Here is a 19,258-nt window from a genome sequence, read left to right on the forward strand (position 1 = left end):
GTGGCACCAAAATCATGGTTGCAACTGTTTCCGTGGTCCTGCCACACGCCCTGCTATGCCCTGTTACATCCTGCTGTGTTCTTCTGTGGCCTGTAACGCCCTGCAGTGCCCTGCTATGTCATGAACTACTACAACTACTATTTTTAGTCACTGTTCCATTATCTTTTATTGTGACTGTTATTGCCACTATTCATTACACCCTTAACCAGCACTGTCAGACATGCCTAGCAAGAGCGTGGATCTGTCCAAGGTTTCTTCGTAAAAGTTTTTCCTCACCACTGTTGCACTAAATGCTTGCTCTTGGGGTAATTGCTGGAATTGTTTGGTCTTTGTAAATTATAGAGTGTGGTCCTGACCTACTCTATCTGTAAAGTGTCTTGAGATAACTCTTGTGATTTGATACTTTAAATGAAATTGAATTGAAAAAAAAAATGCCTGCAACTCAGGAAGAGGTCTGCTAAGTCACTCTGCCACAGAAGACAGAAGTGGGCTGTCTTTCTAGAAAAGTGAAAATAGTCCAAATCAATATACAGCAGCATGGTAAAAACGTTTTACTTTCACAGTGTCTCCATATGTTTTTTTTTGTTGTTTGTTCTTTTTTACTCCATTTGCGTTCTGTTGTGTGCTGGCATCAAAATGAATTAAAGCGATGCATAAGAGTGCAGCAAAGACTTGCTGATTGTGGCTTAAACATAGGAAATAAAGAAAGCTGAGTGTTTTTTCCTGTGGACATGGGAGAACTGTAAAGTGAGGAGAGAGCTTCCTCCCTGTTCCCGCTGTTAATTAGCATGTCAGCCTGTCTCTCCTTCTAAAGGTTTCCTCTTTTACTGTGTCATGTTTTTTTTCTCTCCTCCTTTTCAATCATTTTTACTGTAAAGAGCTTAAGCAATGTCTCTGTTCTCTCTCCGTTTTCTATTTAATGTCTTTTCTGTCGGCCAACCTGCCTTCCCAAGAGGACTTTGACAGACATATTTGTTGAGCAGCAGCCGGCACAGACCCAGAGCTACAGAGCCTTTAACTGAGGCACCTGGGCCAGCATGGCAGACCCTGAGGGGAAAATGAGACCATACAATGAACATGATGTAAGCGGAGCTTTTTGAAACTTAGTGCATGAAGTGAACACTGTATATGTTTCATAATAAAAGTAGACACCGAAAGTAAGGATGGTGACTATTTTAAGCATTTGCTTAAATTGTTTCTTTTAAGCAGGAATATAGAGCGACTGTGCACATTAGAGAGGCAGTAACCAAAGGGGACGATGGGTGTTTTATGTATGCAATTTTTATAAAAAAAAAGTTAAAGCTTTAATTTATTTTATATGCAGGGAAATGCCTGAAACATAACCTGTACAAGTGACGAAGGTAATTGTCACAGTGTATTTTTTAGAGAATATTACTCAACGTCATACTGTACCCTTTTGGGAAAGACGTTTTATATTGCCCTTGAGAGTTTCACATTTTTAAAATGTCAGGTTGAAAAGGTTAGTTTTCTTTTGAAGGAGGTATAATTTTGACATTTTGCATTATCTATTTAAACTCTTAAAGTTTTTTTCTGAGGACCATGAGGTTACTTTTGGGAATTAATTATATTATTTAACCTGACATTTACATTCAAATTCTAGCCTCAATGATTAGTGCCGTCCAGTTCACTTTCTCTCTTTCTGCTAAACCAGTGCTTCCTATTTATTATTTATTTTTATTTTTGGGATATAACCATTTTTGAGATGTCATATTGTATGTACAATGTAATTGTCACTACGTTGTAATGTGTGTGTGGTACAAATTTGGCTTTAAATCGAAGAACATGACTTCTGCAGTTTGACAGCATTTCAGGTTTCGACCTAATGAGAAGTGAGAGGTGTTTTAGTATTAGTGTTTGGTAGTCAATTTCTGAACAGTGTAGGCACAAGCCAACAGTTTGGTGACGCCGTCTGAGCCTTTAGCCATAATTAGTCTGTAATACCGGATACCGTGGTGAAATGGGGAGGAGGTTTGACAGCATCAAAATTTGAATACCGCCCAACTCTATGGCACAGAGACGGCATGATGCCAGTTGGTTCCGCATAACCTCCATGTGCTGTCACCACTGTCTCTCACACACACACACACACACACACACACACACACACACACACAACTGCAAACTCACACAGAACAATGGCGTAAAAAATATGCTAGTCAAAAAGTAGGCTTTAATTGTTTGTTTCTTTTTTCTCTTGGAAGTCTGGTCTTCAGGTAGTATGATCTAAAAACTAATCGATGAACGTAGGGATGTTTAACCTCACAGTTATAGTGACCAAAATTATCACGTTTTTGGGTATTATTGCAGTATTTTTAGTATACTGTGTGTTCGGTGCCTTTAGCAGCAACATTTTTGCCTGCACGTCCTATATACAGGATAACTATATTTAATCAACTATCCTTTGGCATTCTTCTAATAACTAATATATGGCCATGCTTCAGACTTAGTCCTCTTAGAGGGCTGATAAATGTCCTGAGCGCTCATCTCCTCATTCCGCCATGATTACAACTTCAAGAAACGCACATTGTAGGCTACGCAGTGCCCCTACGCAGCAACTACAGGCGGCCCAGATGAAGCTGGGATTAATTGTAATTGTTGTTATCAACATTTTTATCTTGGTTTATTGTTATACCGGTAATCGTTACATCCCTAGTGAATAAAATTCCTTCATCAGTATTTGTATATTAATGTCACTGACCTTTATGCTTGTTATCCAGTCCACCAAACTCATACTTAGTAATACAGTAAACTGTTACATCCATAATGATGGTAACAAATGCCCTAATGAGTAGTTAAGATTCAGTAAATAAATACTCACTGATGAGGGAAAATGTGTTTTTTTTTCTCAAAAGTTTTCCTGGAATATTTTGGGAACCATGATGGCAATCCATCCAATAGTTCTGAAGACATGTCGCTTAAAAACAAAAATGCTAACTTGCCTGCAGCACTGGAAGAAAAGTCAGGGGATCACCAAAGTCGGCAGGATTTATTCTCTGGGGACCCTGAACAATTCTACAATAATGTGTACCTGCCAACAGAAGCCACCCCTCTTTGCAATAAGCATAAAGACATCCTGTTAGTATGGCTAAAAATACTGAAAAAGAAAAAGAGATGCTGTCCTCAAGCAACAACATTTTACGAGGCAACATTTTGACCATCAACATCATCAGGCAAAGAAAGAAAAGAAAGTTGTACATGCATATAGAGACATAAATCACAGCTTAGATCACGCAATGCAACATGTGATAATAGGCTTTTTAGCCTTCTCTTTTGTCACGTGGATGTTTGCCTGACTGAAACCTTACTGGTTGAAATATTGTCTCATTAAACTTTAGGAAGCTTACAATATTTAGCATAAAAACTCCCTCTCTTTTCCCTTTGTGAGCGGCCTTTGTCCTTTACCCAGCTGGGTAACAATGAAATGCCTATACTTTTAGTCTTTTAAAATAAGAAAAGTTTGTTTATATCTAATTTGGTAGATTCTCCATTAAAATGTAGCCTACTTTAACCCTTTTGTTGTCTTTGGGTCAAATTTAACCCATTAACAAAAGTTTGTTATATCAGAAATAGGAGTTTCTTACAACCAAATTGCCCCCAAACAACTGGGATGCATGCATACATGTTAGCTGCAGGTAAAAACAATGATTACTTCTTGAATTTTGAGTGTTTTATTCAGTTTCATACCATTGAAAAAAAAAGAAGTGTTTAAATTGTTTTAAAACGGCACTCTGACTAAACTTTGACATAAGCCAGACTGTGATTCACTCAACATCTTCTGATCTAACTACTAGTCAAAATACTCATAATAATATAATTTCAGCTTTTTTTCAAACTCAAAAATTAGGTTTTATGTCATTTAAATTAGGTTTATTGACCATGAGTTTAAAAAAAAGCTTTGAAAAGAGCAAAAGCATGTTCAAAAAAAAAGCATAAAATGAAAGCAACAAAGTCATATTGAATCAATAAAGCCATTGTACCAGTCATTCTCAAGTGCTGCAAATTTTCATTCCTACCTTCTGATTTTCCTACTTTTTTTCTCTCTGAGTGAATGTACAAATAAGTACAATCAGGGGCCTCCATTGCTTATTTCTGAGAAGCAGGTCCTTTATAACCCCCCCCCCTCTATCTTATTTTCTTTGACATGCATGCATTATTCCTTAAATCCTCACGGTGGCACTCCCGGCTGCCAACAGCGAACACACACGCTGTACAGTGCACCAGTTAACCTTGTGTATTCCCTTTAATTTTTGATGAGTCAAAGCCAGCACTCACTCCCCTCGGGGAAAACATCTGATTGGATAGAACAGCCTGGCCAGTGCGGTACTGTAAAGAGCAGGAGGAAAAGTTGCCCCAAAGTTTGTGAACTTGACTCAAGGTCGCCAGCATCCTCCGTGTGGGTGGGTGGTTTGTTTGATGTGATGAGACCGACTGGTCCCCCACCCTCTCAGCTTTATCTTGTCAATCCATCGCTAAGTAAAGTCAGGAGAAGAGTGGATTGAGTTTCTGCCGACTGGAAGATGATCCTCAAGTATTTCAGGAGCAGAAGAGCCGGCCTCTGTCTGAGTCACCTCCAGGGCCAGGAGGGACCATGTTTGTGTGATGTCTCAGAGCCCAGGTCCGACTGTTCAGAGAGACAGTAAGATGGAAGCTTGGACCAATCCAAGGCTTTTGATTACACTGTGTGTGCTTGTATGTCTCTCACCAGTTTCAGGGAACAGTAATGGAAATTGTCAAATTATCCTAAATGAGGTCTAAACATTAAGCTTTAAATGTGCTTTGACTGAATACCTGTTCCTTAATTTGCTTCATTTCACAAAATGTTTCATACGTATTGCTGTATGTGTAGCTGCTACCTAAAAGGGACTATGTAGCAGATGTTTGTATAATTGTAAGCATAAGTTAAGCTATTGTGAAAGAGCAGTAATTAAACAGCAATTAAAACCTGATGTTGATGCTCTCTGGGGCTAGTTACATACCTTTACGTTCATAAATGTGTCAAACTAGAGCTGTTAACAGTATTAACCTAACAACCTTAAAGCATTACATTTGTCTGTGAGTTGGCCATTATGTCATTGCTTTAGAAAACAAAACATCTGATGGTTATTTTTTAACCTACTGTTTTTTTTCATCCAGCTTAATTTTGTCATAGTTTTCTGCAGTTAAAAAATATTAAAATTTAACATACAGACTTTCAGATTCACAGTAACATCCCAATAAACTTGGCTCTTCTCTTTTCTTATGTGCTGGACAGGTTTGTACAGATTGTAGCTCATTTAGCAGAGTACAGTATATAGCAGTAGCCAGTACTGTACTGACACCCATTACCTGTACCATGAATACATGTGTGCATATTGTTGACTATTGTAAATACCAAAACAAAATAATATATAAATAAGGTCTTTATTTGTTATTATGCTCGGAAATTAAATTCATTTTCAAATGCAGTTTGACACACATTCCCTCCCTTTACCTCCAGCAACAGAGATCAAGATCTAGTGACTTACTTATTTGTCGTCATGAATAAATACCACCCACTGCTACTCTCTTCTAGTCTGCATCACTGCTTCTACCATAACACCGACACATACACACACACACACCCAAACACAGTATACAAATACACATTGGGTAACAGGTGGCTTTACCCTACATAGAAATTGACAAATTTCCCATTTGTTGCTCTGTAAAAAAGGGCTTTTGTTGATAAAACTGTACAGAGTGGTCTGACAATGTTGCAGAAAGAAGTGTTTACTTAAAATGAGACCTTATACATAAACTTTTAAATGCTACATATTTGACTTTTATTTCCCTTAAAATCAAGATTATATCACTGGGTGCCTTTTTAAAGCGCACCTCTGCAGACAACACGGTATACACAAAATCATCATGAGTTTTCACTTGTACTCACATCTACACAGACAGTTGAGGAAAGAACACAATCCCTTTTTTTTTCTCCTCAAGAAGACATTTGTCACTAATCATTTTTACAGCCCCCCCCCCCCCTCCCAGCGGTAACACAGAGTGCATGTTGCCCTACATTTTCCTGAGGCAAACTGATGGTTACACCCAGAGACCCAGACGTGTGTGAAAGAAAAGGCTAATGTTCCGTTAATGCCACTTTGTTTATGCTGTACCCTTTCACATTAGGTAGTCAAGCTTTCTTTTTCACTTGTGCACATTATTGCTTTCCGTCTCACTGTTATCCCCCTTTTTTGTCCTTTTCAGTTTCCCTCTTGTCGTTTTCACTTACTGCTTAATTTATATTTTTTATGCCATATATTCCTTATCATATGTTCATATTTCCCACAAAGTCTTTCATCTAATCCACTGTAATGTATCAACCCACTTTGTCAGCCTCATTCTTACCTCATCGTCATCTTTCCCTCTCCCAGCATATAGATTTCAATTTCTCCAGCATACACCTCACTCTCACTGTTACCAAAAAGCTGTGAATTTTCCCACAGGGCTAGGCAACGTGACTTTGCTTCCACAACGTAGTAAATGGACTCACATCTGAGGCATTGATTTCCTCTCAGCATTATGGGAAGGAGATTTCAGTAAAGTGAAGGCTGAAAGCGCTTTGGTCGATACACATTCTCATCACAACACCGGATGTTCCTTCGTTGTCGGATTAGTTTTATTGCATCGGCACGGGCAGTAATTTTCATCAGGTGACTTTAATAATTGAGCAGTATCATGCAACAAAAGACAAAAGGGTTTAATTGATGTTCATTGGGAATTGTTGATATTTTGGCTGTAGCAGTTGTAATAGTGCTTTAGTGGAGTGGCAGTCAGAAAGAAATAACAGTAATGCCAGTAGTTTTATTTATTTTAAGTTTTATGCTGTTTATTGATCTCCAGTGGGGAAATTACGATTTACACTCTGTTTTGTTATTAAATCACTACACACAGGCCTGAAATACACACACCTATTCATGCACAAATGGAGAGATGTCAGAGTGAGTGGGCTGCCAGTGCTGGACCAGCACCCTGAGGGGTTGGGGTGGGGGGTACAGAGCAATGGCCAGGAGGTGAAGTGGCATCTCTCCTGCTACCAATACACACTCTTTCCTTTGGTCCATGCAGGGACTTGAACCAACAACCCTCTGGTTCCCAACCACACTCATTGGGAACAAGCCAAATCTTTTCGTATATAGGTTTGACTGATGTGTTTGCTGTTTTGCTGTGTGTCTGTGATGTGTGTTTATGCATGTATTTCAGTTGCCCAGATCTTCCCAGCCATCATATGGCGCCTGAAAATACAGAGGAATGTAGCAAGGTACTGCAAAGAGAGAAGCCTTTCACACACACACACATTTTTTTCTCCACCCACCAGAGCAGCTGGCCTCAACTCAACCCCATCTCACAAAATCAACAATAAGCCCCTGAAAAAGACGACATCTCATACTTGATGGGCAGATAAGACTTTCGGACGAGCCCCTTGAGCACACAGGTCTGCCCATTTCTCTGCAGAAGCCATCCGGCTTGAGATTAATTAAGCAGACTAAGCAGAAAAGAAAATACAGACAGAATACAATCTGATTTTAGTAGATAGCTGGAAATGAAGGGAGGTATCTTGTCTGCGTTTTTCTTGGGAATTGGGGTGACCTTGTTCAGTGGCCTATCTTGCCTGGGAGAACAAGAGTCAATGGATGACAGTTTTGGCACAGAGAAGGTGAAAAGGTTGAGGCCCACACACTTAATCTTCATCATGGTGGATGACCAGGGTTACGGAGACATTGGCTACCATGGCTCCGACATCCACACTCCTGTTTTGGACCAGCTGGCGGCAGAGGGTGTCAAACTTGAAAATTATTACGTCCAGCCTATCTGCTCACCCTCTCGCAGTCAACTCATGACAGGACGGTGAGTAATTTCTTTATCGTTACATCATTGTTGCAATTAGAAAATTCAGTTACTGCATCTGTTCTCGTGTAATATAATTATGCATAGGCTTTACAGTCTTTTTGTCTTTTACTAGCATCTCTAATGGTGAAGTTAGTGATGGGGCAGCTTTCGGTGCAAAAAAGGCCATACAATAAAAGAACCACAAGTACTGCCAACATCAATTACTAAATTATTAGGGAATTACTATCTTATCTAACCGCTACAACAAAATATACCCATATTCTGAGTGTAGATAAATATAAAAAAGAAACAGAGAGGTAACCCCCATTATACTGGAATAAAATCCTGTCTGAGACTTAAAAACACAATGTGTTTGATTATGATATTGGCTACAGAAATGATCTGTGTTTTATTGACTTTTCATTGTGTCTATTGCTGGAAAGGTATGTCACAGACATCTGTCGCACATTTATTTTAAAACTGAAATGCTACAAGTCATCTAATCTGTACAATCCTCAATAAAACACACTGTAGATATATATGTAAAACTAAGTCTGTTCTGTTGTTTAATACTGAATATGAATTATATCTTTGGATAACTGACAACATATTTGTAGTGCAGATGAAGAGTTTTCTGGTAGAAATGTTGCAGGTTGAAAGTAGATACAACAAAAAAGTAAATAAACCGCTCAATCACAAAACAAATCTATAACATAACTGAACATCTCTGCATGATGTGTAACAGTGTGAGAGTATCCAAGGGTGCAACATTTCTTATTTCATCAGTGAAACTTCCCATTATTGTGTTAAGTCCTATCAAAACACTATCTTGCCAGCTACCAAATTCACACTGGACTCCAGCATTCGATCATCCGATCACGTCAACCGCTCTGCCTGCCCCCGGACGTCCCAACACTACCTGAGCGTCTGGTTGAAGCTGGTTACGCCACACACATGGTGGGAAAATGGCACCTGGGCTTCTGTAGGCCAAGCTGCCTACCTACAGGACGTGGCTTTCAGAGTTTCTTGGGCACACTGACTGGCAGTGGGGACCACTTCTCCTATCGGAGCTGTGACGGGGCTGAAGCTTGTGGATTTGACCTGCATGATGGAGACAGGCCTGCCTGGGAGATGGCCGGCAACTATTCCACTCTGCTGTACATAGAGAGGTGAGCATCCAGCTATAAATTATATCAAACAGATTCACACATACAGAGAAAAAAAACACCCTAAAAAAACACCTTTTTCCCTCTGTTCAACCAGAGTGAAGCAGATCCTGAGGAGCCACGATCCCCATAAACCACTCTTCCTCTATATGTCCCTTCAGGCCGCCCACACACCCTTGCAGGTACCAGACCAATTTTTGCACCGCTATGATTCCCAGGTGAATCGTCTCAGGCGCCACTATGCAGCCATGCTGAGCTGCCTGGATGATGGGGTTGGACAAGTTGTCCAGGAACTGAGGACTAGTGGGCTCTATCAAAACTCCGTACTGATCTACTCATCTGATAACGGGGGGCAGCCGCTCTCTGGAGGGAGCAACTGGCCGCTGAGAGGTGGAAAAGGGACCTACTGGGAAGGGGGCATCCGGGCTGTGGCCTTTGTCCATAGTCCCCTCCTCAAGAAGAAGGGTGTAGTCAGCAAAGCACTGATCCATGTTTCTGACTGGTATCCCACATTATTGGGGCTGGCCGGGGCCCCACAGTCTCACCGTGGCCTTGATGGTCACGATGTGTGGGGGGCCATCAGTGAGGGCCTACCTTGTCCTCGCACTGAAATCCTTTTCAACATTGACCCAGTCTCCAGGAAGCCTGGGGAGCCATATGACAAGGCGTTGGTACTCAACGGCTTCGGGATCTGGGACACAGCCGTAAGGGCAGCGATAAGGGCTGGGGACTGGAAGCTACTGACAGGAAATGTGGGTGACGGGGACTGGATACCCCCACAGGCTCTTCCCGGAGGACCGGAACGATGGCAAAAACTTGAAAAGCGGCGCAGTGAGCTGGGGAAGTCAGTTTGGCTGTTCAATGTCACCTCTGACCCCTATGAGAGGTCAGACCTGGCAGAAGCTCGTCCAGAGGTAGTGAAACATCTGCTGACAAGGTTGGCAGAGTACAATCAGACAGCTGTGATGCCCAGAAATCCACCAGATGATCCTATGGCTGACCCTGAGCTCCATGGAGGGGTTTGGAGCCCCTGGCTGGGCCTGGAGGGGGATAATGGAGGGGAGGATGGCAGGAAAGGAAGGATGAAGATTAAGCACTGCAAAGTATGCAAATTAAAAGCCCTGTTTAAGAAGGTGGGGTCACGTCTGCAGAGGAACACCCTGTTTTTCTAAATGTCTCATCTAACTAAATTGATTACACTAAAGGGTTCAGTATGCTTCAAATCAATCAGGTTGTACATGTGTTGTATAAGCACATCTGAAGGCAAAATTGTTAAAACCTGTTCCTGAACGCTTAACATCAGGCCAAAAAGCCTGCGGTGAGATGCAATGAATCATACAAATGCGGACAACGGCACACACACATGTGGAATTATGTACCTGACAAAAACTTGTGAAATTACTGAAAAACATGTCCTATATTCAAGTTTCTTCAAAGTAGCCACCCTTTGCTCTGATTACTACACGTATGTAGTCTCTCCTCAAAGTAATTTATGGTGTGCATGTGAAAAGTGGAAGAAGTAGTTGTGTGAAGACTGAAAAAAAAATCTTGCATACTTTTTCACCTCCAGACACCTGTTTAAGTTGTTGTGCTTGTCGTATTGTTGATTTTGTAAAGTTGCTAAAATTTGCATATGCAGGTGGGTGGCGTGGGCAGGCTGGTCGATCATCTGGCAAGGACATAATTTGAAGCATACTCACACCTTTACCAGGGGGGAGTTAAAGGGAAAAGAAGATGGAGACAAACTAAAATACAGAGAATCAGGCAGGTCAGATAGACATGAAGGTCGGCAGATAAACAGGCAGCCTGATAGAAAAGCAGACAGGGCTGTACGGCTGGCTAAGCAAGCTGACTCACACACTGTCCTGCAGCCAAACTGCAGCAGTGTGACTATGGGCCGTCGTTGGACTGCGTAGGGAGCAATCTGTGTGTCTTTGTGCCTGTATCCCTGTGTTTGGGAATAGTTTGACTGCAGATAGAGCTTATGCATGTGGAAGTGATGCCTGAAGAGATGAAAAGAGGATGTAAGGGTGACCTCTTGATGTCTCATCTTTTAATCATCTGAGAGAACCCTTCTATGATGACACAAAGACACCCACGGGGATTGTTTTTGTCAAATGTCACCTTGTTCTTTTGTTAAGGGGTTAGACAGATTCATACTACAGCGTACTCTTCTGGCTTTTGAAAACCCTTTGACCACCACACGATGTCCAGGGCCAACCGTAATGACTAACCAATAAATGCTCAGTACCAAATGCCGCAAGTCTTTTCTGGATTTTTAAATGTTAAGTAACTCATGCACTGTGTTATTGAAAGTTGGAAATCTAATTAAAATGATCTAAATAAAAAAATGAATGCAAAAAGATCAATCTTGGCATCTCATGACTTCACAGAGTGTCTGCAGAAAGTCATGGACCAAACCAGTTGCTGTTTTTTGGCACAAAAAGACAGCTTAATTTGTATACGTAATGTGGTACGGGTTATAGGGGAAATTACGGTAGAAAATGGAGAAAGAGTGTGAAATTGGTACACTTCTACATATATACATAATAAGTTCAAAGGAATAGGCTAGTGTAACTTTGAGAGTATTTTCAGTCGGTGGTCAGCAGATCCCCTGAACAGTTCTTTCTCCAGATTTCTAGGAAAGTGTATGTGTTCCATATCACCTACATGTTGGGTGCTTGTTTTGGAACCCTTGTGAAAAATGTACTTATCATTCCAAAAATGTGCCTCTGTATCTGCATGCATGTATAGCGGGATGTCGAAAGATCACCAGACGAAAACTTCAACATGGACAATTCTGCAAAATGCTGGATTAAGTTAATTAACAAGGTTAATAAAATTCTAACTTTTTGCAATATCTGCACATGGCAACTGCATTATGGTAATGGTTAGGGAAAAATGATTTAGGAGTGCAATGATGAATTAGTGGGGTACGCTTATAAGGTTAGGGAAATATTATGATTGTTTTTAAAGATGAATTGCAGGTCTGTGAGAGGATGCAAACTCAGAGAAGTCAGATGTGCATCCATCTCACAACATAAAAGGCACACTACTTCTTGTGTTGGCATTGGACATTGGCAATGGACCTACCTCATGAGCTGCAGATTCATCTAATATGGATGTAATTCCTACCATAAGGATACTGGGCTGAGAAAGCTATCTGTTTGAGTATGATGTGTTCGCCTGCCCTGCTGTTAAAGCTGCTGCTGTGCTACTGATGTATCTTAACAGGAGTGAATCATATGTGATGCTGCTTGGTCTAATGCAACATTTATCACAGTAAACAGCTTCGACATTAATAGGTACTGAGTGCAGCAGCACATTCCTTGACCCCTGCCTTTAGCTGTGTGTCTTAATCTGAGTGTGTGGATGTTGATGTGCATTTGTGTGTGTCAGCAGCAATCCCAAACCCAATAGCAACAGAGCTGTAGATTTCTCCTCAGTGGCCTGATAATGAATATTCAACTCTCAACAATTTCTTCCCCATTTTACCTCCTCCTAACTCCCTGTCCCCCCCTTCCCTCCTTTTTTTTCTTAGCTCTTTGCTTATTCCCTCTGCCCCCCCCCCCCCTTCTTTCTCATTTTCCTTCTCATCCTACCCACTTGTTTGTGCTCATTTGCAAGGTCAAGTTAGAAGCATTAGCAATGTTTTTGCTCAGAGCTCTGTGGCATCCACTTAAATAAAAAGAGTGGAGGAGGGGGCTGTAGGGGGCTGTCATGACTGAACTGCTTGTAGATCTGATAAAAATAACTTGTGAAATAGCCTCACTGCATACATAACACACTAATTATACTAAGAATAAAGGGAAAGCTGAAAAACCTTTAAGTTAGGATAAGGCGTGTGTCAAGTGTCAACAAATCCCATTAATAGACTAAAATGCACTACATTATCTCTCAATACTTTCTGACTTCCCTACTGTCTGCGGCTCTCAGGGACTAGATGTATGCTCAAATTTGGTGAGCTAATGAGTATTCACAGCACAAGGACAGTGGATGTGGGATCCATTCAAAACAAACCATGATGTTCATCGTAATGAAGAAATATGTTACCCGGTGCAACTGTGTGAATCTTCAATGTGTATTTAATACTTTTGCACAACAATGGTACAATGTGAAACTCAATCTGTCATTTTAAATATACAATGTGTAACAATCTACCAACTTTGGAATCCAAAAATAGAAGGGTTGGTGTTTAGGAATACACTTTGTGGATTTGTGTGTCACTGTTTAGCAAAGAGTTTGTATCTGTGAGTCTGCAAGGATGTGTGTACCTGAGTGCATTTGTGCAAGATAACAGCTTAAGTATTATGAAGAGTACAGCATGTGCGATCGGAAGGAGACAAAATAGAAATCACATTAGAAACTACTTTAAATGTACTGGCTCACAATTACAAAGGCTGTGCAAAGTGTCATTGCAAACATGTACAGTAGCAGTAATAATAGTAGTAGTAGTTTCTTTTGTCATGCACAACTTTATGGGTGGAAATGTCTGGACATTGGTCAGTCTACTTTGGTCCAGAATGAATTGTCTCACCTACTAGTTGAGGGATTGGATTGATGGATTAATGAAACATTGTACAGAAATGTATGGTCCCCAGAGAATGTCCTCATGACTTTTCATGTAGCACCATCATCAGGACATTATTTAAAAGTGTCCAATGCTTTGGTTTATCACAAACTGCAAAACTAATGGCATTCCCATGAGCCTCAGCAATCCATTGTGTTTAGTACTAACTTGCAAATGCAAATGCTACGTATTGGCATGCTGTCACTCTAAATTAAGTAAACATAGGCTACCTGCTTATACAGTAGTTCCTATAACATGTTGTCCGATCAAGTCAGAAATGAAAGGTTTTTACATCTGATCCAAAAGGCCACACAGGGGTGTTAAAAGCGGGTTGGGATGTTGTTTAAGCATGTGGAAAATGTCACACATTTTCAGAATGTCCACCCTGGAAGGAGCCATAGTGTTGCACTTGGTTGTTCACATGAAAATTGACAGAAATAGTTGTGTAACAAATGAAAAAGAAGTTCAAACCCTGGCAACTTTCTAACCCACACAGAGCTGTCAAACACCTGTGTCACGTGGGTGTGAATGTTGGATTGTCGTTTGGAAAGTTACAGAAGTTGCACACAGCACTCCCCGAATGCGACATTGGAAAGGTGTTTGCTATTCGAATATCTGTCAAGCAGTTCTGAAAGAGTCGACTGGTGCCTCACAGAGCCGCCAGCATGGCTGTAGACTCTTAGTCTCATCAATCCCTCTCTAAAGAAACAGTAATGCTTTAGCCATTCAAGAGCTGTTGCACAAATACCAGGAGAAATTCAAACAATTTCTGTGACCTCCATCTTTTTGAGAAGATGGAAATCAAACAACTGGTGGCTTTCTATTCTCAAAGAATATTCATCTACAAAGAGTTAATGACTTTCATGACATCACTCCAAGAAGTATTGGAGCTGGGTACTTTGTTCACCTCCTGTACATGTGTGCATGAAACAAACACACACAGAGAAAATCTCACACTATCAGAACTAGACCCCAGTGATGAGATTTGATGAGACTGCTTTGGGTGAATGTTGCTCAGAGAGCCTCAGAGTCCCATCCATGTGAGAAACTGGTGAAGACAATCGTTAGATGCCCACACATCTGATTCCAAGTATACTGTGATGGCCTGCAGAAATAAGGCAACGTCAGAAGATATAAATCACAGAGGAGGCGTCACACACACATGCATGCACGCACGCACGCACGCACACACACACACAAACACACACACACTCACTCACGGACACACAATGCTATCCAGTACGTGGGAGGGAGCTGTCATATCCACTGTTGGGTAATCAGTTGAAGGTAAGGCTAACTTCAGATTTTAAGATTCTTTGATGAAGTTGTAAAGTTAAACACAATAGGCTCATGTAATAAATATAACTTTTTAGTTCCTTGAGATGGAAACTTTGTTTTAGATAAGGCACACTTGGTAAATGCAGCCCTTTCTTTGCACTTATTCAGTGACACAGAGTGGTATCAACGACTCAATGAGAAGACATTCTCTATTTTCTTGCACTGTAAATTGCAGCCTATTATGCGCGGAAATAGCCCTGATGTGCTAATAACTACTTATTTGGGATAATGTGACAGTTTAGTAATTGACAAAGAAACCTTAGAGATCCCATCTGATGTACTGTACATGACATACTTTTCCCAAGGTCACCCTGTTGAAACCTGATAAGAGATTTAGAGTGTCAACCAATGAGCTGTCTCAGTGTGGCGCAGCAGCATATATAAGGTTTTGACCTCTGGGTGTCGTGTTGAGGAAACATAGTGGTCACTCCATCAAATACACACACACGTACACACACACGTACACATACACATGAACATGTGTGTGTGTGCGTGTGTGTGTACACATGCACTTGTTTATGTGTACACATGTACATGTGTATGTGGGTTAAAGAGAAGGAAGATACAGAATTTTAATTTGACTTACTTTTTTCCTGTCCTTTTTTCCTGCCCTTTTTGTATTGTGACCTTCTCACTTTACATCTCACGTATAACTCCCCAACCGACTTTTTCCTCCCAAGGTCTACCTCACCAGAGAATTCAAGGGGTTACAAGTTAAGTCTGAGTGGTTGCAAGATTATTAACAGTAAGGCAAATTATACATTTCCTCACTCACACAAAATTATGTTCACTTTTTCTAATCTTTGCTGTTTTTCTGTAATACTGTTCCCATTGTTAGGCTTCCAACAATTAGCCTACTTAATTTAAACAATCCAGTAAGAGAGGAAACCTATCGGTGACATTGCCCAGATCAGGGATATGCAACTTACAAGTGTACACTTCTTCATTTTGTTCAAGCCTGAAAGGTTGAGAATGGCTACTCTATTCCACTGTTACCACCCAGCCTTCAACCTGCCTCTGCACAGCCTGTGGTAGACTCGTCTGACAGGCACATCACCAAGAAACACAGCAATTCAGCAATTAATACGACAGTACCTCTGCATCCTCACTAATTAGGCTTTCATATCAGAGCGGCTCTCTGTAATTATGGTAGAAACTGGTCGCACTGCTCCTGTGCTCACTGCAAACAAACTCATTAGTTGCCAGCAATCCTGTTCTAGATTTACACTCACAGTTCAGAAGCGAGGCAGAGAGAAAAGTAGAGATTGAGAGTTTGCATTTACACATATTGAACATGTTAAATGCATTGTTTTGTTTTATTTAGCAAATAACTAGAAAAGTCTTTAAGTGTTTGTCTGTTTTACCCCTTAGTACTAATTGTACATTTCACCTTTCAGTAATGCTGGCAACAGGAAACAGGACCAAAATGCAGACCCACAAGCAGAGAGGGACGGTTTTAGGGGCACTTTATTGAGAAAGGGTGGAAAGGTTTCACACTTGAACAGACAAGCAGGCAGAAATGGCCCGTTCTTTGGAAAATAATTTTATCTACAAATCACTTACTACTAAAAAGATACTAGAACTGAATCAGTCAAATACAAGCCACGATCTTATTTGATCATATATTTTAAACTAGCATGGATGAGAAGTCCTTAAACCTGCAGACTTGGTTTACAACTTGGGGCTGTGGAAATCAGCAGTATACACCACGGAAACATTATGAGGAACTGTTAAAAAAAACAGTTGCTTATTAACTTGTCCCAAAGTCTTGTTTCTGGTGACCTGTTGAAATCAAGCCCAATTTTCCCTCTTTTTCGTTAACTCTGCTTTTGGTCACCAATAGCACATGAGGGAAATATCTGTCTCTTCAGCTGCTCAATGCTCCACTTTGTTCAACAGCTAGTTTCTAACTTAGTTGGCAGTTTGGTGTTGGCCAGGTAGTGTACAGTTTTTGAAATGGAAACAATGTTGATGAGCGCAGTTTGCCTGAAAGTGCAACAGTAGGCTGTGAAACCAGAGAGGGAGCTAAAAGACTCTGTCGAGCTGAATGGAACAGTAGAGGTTGTCCCTGGTGACACCCTTTTGTCATTTGATCCAATGTCAAATTAGCACATTGACGAGAGCAGCTTTAAAGTGCTCAGAAGACATCTGTGGAGGAAGAGGATGTGACATGACCAACATTACCAGAAAGTACTTATTTTTTTATCTTATATTACAGAAACATAATTGTGTCTCAAATCCTATGAAGATCATCAAATCAAAAAAGAAATATGAGAGACAGAACAGTTTTTGCTGACATTCAGTAAGCTTGTCACGTTATCTCGCTGGTGTGTGTGCAGCTGTGATCACCCACAAGCACACATATTTAAACATGGTGACAAGATAATATATTAATACCATGCAAGAGATATTCATGAAAGCGCAGATAAACCTTTACAGTGCAGCAGGCTGTTACATAACGTATATAATTCCCTGTCTTTTACAATGATGCTCCAGTTTACAGTTAAAATCCCTAAAACTGCATACGAGTCAGATCGAAGCCTCAACTCCATGAACAGATCTCTGCTGGCTGGTCTTGCTGGAGATAATAAGGTATCAAGGCTCTTTGAACACTGATTTTTGTCTCTCTTTTTATTCATTTTAAATTCCTTGGTGAAATCAGATTTTTATAAATCACAGTGGGCATGGTGAAATGGTCATGAAAACCAAACGGTAAGACATGTGTGGAAACCCTCTGATAATGATGATGATAGAGGTTTTCATGAGGAAGCTTTGTCAACACTATGAAAGAAGATACATGCGGTGTTAAAGAATACAGAAGAAGACATGGGCATTTAGCTGTGAAGCACACCAATGCTCTGTCATATGGAAAGGGAAACAGCCTTAAGGACAACAGTCACAGTGTGAGATCATTATTGTGTTCTTTCAACAATGTTGTGCTGTAGCTGTGCAGAGACAATAAAGTGCCTCTCAGATATAGAAACTGTGCAATACACATTAAACAACTATTGTGTCAAGTGTTTAAATGTGCTGAGAAAAATGTCACATTTCAATGAATAAATCTCCAATCTTTCTTTTTCAAAACAAAATGCCATTACCATCATAAATTCAAAGCTTTTAGAAAGGGTTTATAGTGTTGTCATTATCGTAAAAGCTTCTGTTTAAAAATAGTAAAAACCAAAACTAAATATAAAACACACAGACTTGGTTTGATAGCAAGTTTTACATCTTTTTTTTCAAATGTTTTATATTAACTGAAGGTGTCTGTTACAGCAGATGTCTGTTGTTGTAATATTAACATATTTCACAAAATCTAAATAGTTAGTCATTATTACCTCCTGGTGCCATATTTTAAGTGGCAACTGATCCTCCTTTTTTGGGAGGCCCAGTTTGGGAAATGAAAAGCATAACGCAGTGGGAATGCAGCTTTTTGCTTTGTGCCAATATTAAAAGATTGCGGCATCACATCTCACTACATGGTGTTTGAAGGATGCTGCTCTTTTCAGCTGTTCTGGTTTCAGTTTTGTCGTTGTGCAAATATGTCGAAGATGGAAGGAAGGGAGGGTGAAACTGAACCTGGATCTGCAACTCCTGGTAAACCAGAAAAGATCTCTCGAGGCTTACATCCCACCTCTACCAATACTGCCAGAGAGAAGACAGCTGAAAGAGGCCTCACTCTGCCATTATTTCTGGTTTGAACCAGCATTTAAAAAAACAGTGTGAGAATACAGTTTTTACAGATTGATGATAGTTTAAGGGAAATACATTTCCCTAGGCGGATGAGCCTATAAAAAAAAAAGTTTGTTTATTATATTTGTTTATGTATTATTTATTTATCAGGGACAGTACCTGTAACATTATTACAGCCAAACGTGAGACATGCAAAGCTTTTTAGGATGTCTTAAAGCAGTATTATGGTTACTAAGTATAACTCTTTCTGTGACATTGTACATCACCATCCCGTGTTTTGATGGAAGTTAGAGGAACCAGAGGGGTCAAAGGTTATGACGCCATTAAACGAAATGTACTGTGTCAAAAATAAAGTTAGAGATTTCTCTGGGTTTGAAAATTGTTGGAAACATTTGAGATAGTGTAAGTACACAACACAAACAAAATATACAACATTGGTATAGTAATCTTTTGATTTTTTGGGCAGAAATGTTACATTTTGTACCTTTAACCTTGTACTTTGTTCGTTGAGTGTAACTTAAAACAAACACTTTTACAAGGCAAATATGCTCTCTGCACACATTACTACATTATTTAAAAAACAACAACTTCAAGATAGGATCAAAAGTGAAAATGAATAGAAAAT

General features: G+C 40.2%; 1 protein-coding gene across 2 annotated transcripts; it reads left to right on the top strand.

The window, feature by feature from the left end:
• Nucleotides 1-441: 441 nt before the first annotated feature.
• si:dkey-174i8.1 (arylsulfatase I) lies at nucleotides 442-10,394 on the top strand. 2 transcript variants are annotated; one of them, XM_034898990.1, is made up of 4 exons: nucleotides 442-2,082; nucleotides 7,636-7,887; nucleotides 8,706-9,038; nucleotides 9,133-10,394. In XM_034898990.1, exons 1-4 carry the CDS (start codon nucleotides 2,027-2,029, stop codon nucleotides 10,205-10,207), a joined length of 1,716 nt encoding a protein of 571 aa, XP_034754881.1. In that variant the 5' UTR covers nucleotides 442-2,026; the 3' UTR covers nucleotides 10,208-10,394. The 2 variants fall into 2 exon arrangements, with proteins under 2 accessions (XP_034754881.1, XP_034754880.1); XM_034898989.1 differs by lacking the exon at nucleotides 442-2,082 and having other exon boundaries at nucleotides 7,405-7,887.
• The last annotated feature ends 8,864 nt before the right edge of the window (nucleotides 10,395-19,258 follow it).

This window comes from Etheostoma cragini, chromosome 17 (genome assembly GCF_013103735.1).
Source record: "Etheostoma cragini isolate CJK2018 chromosome 17, CSU_Ecrag_1.0, whole genome shotgun sequence".
In the NCBI taxonomy this organism is placed as follows: domain Eukaryota; kingdom Metazoa; phylum Chordata; class Actinopteri; order Perciformes; family Percidae; genus Etheostoma; species Etheostoma cragini.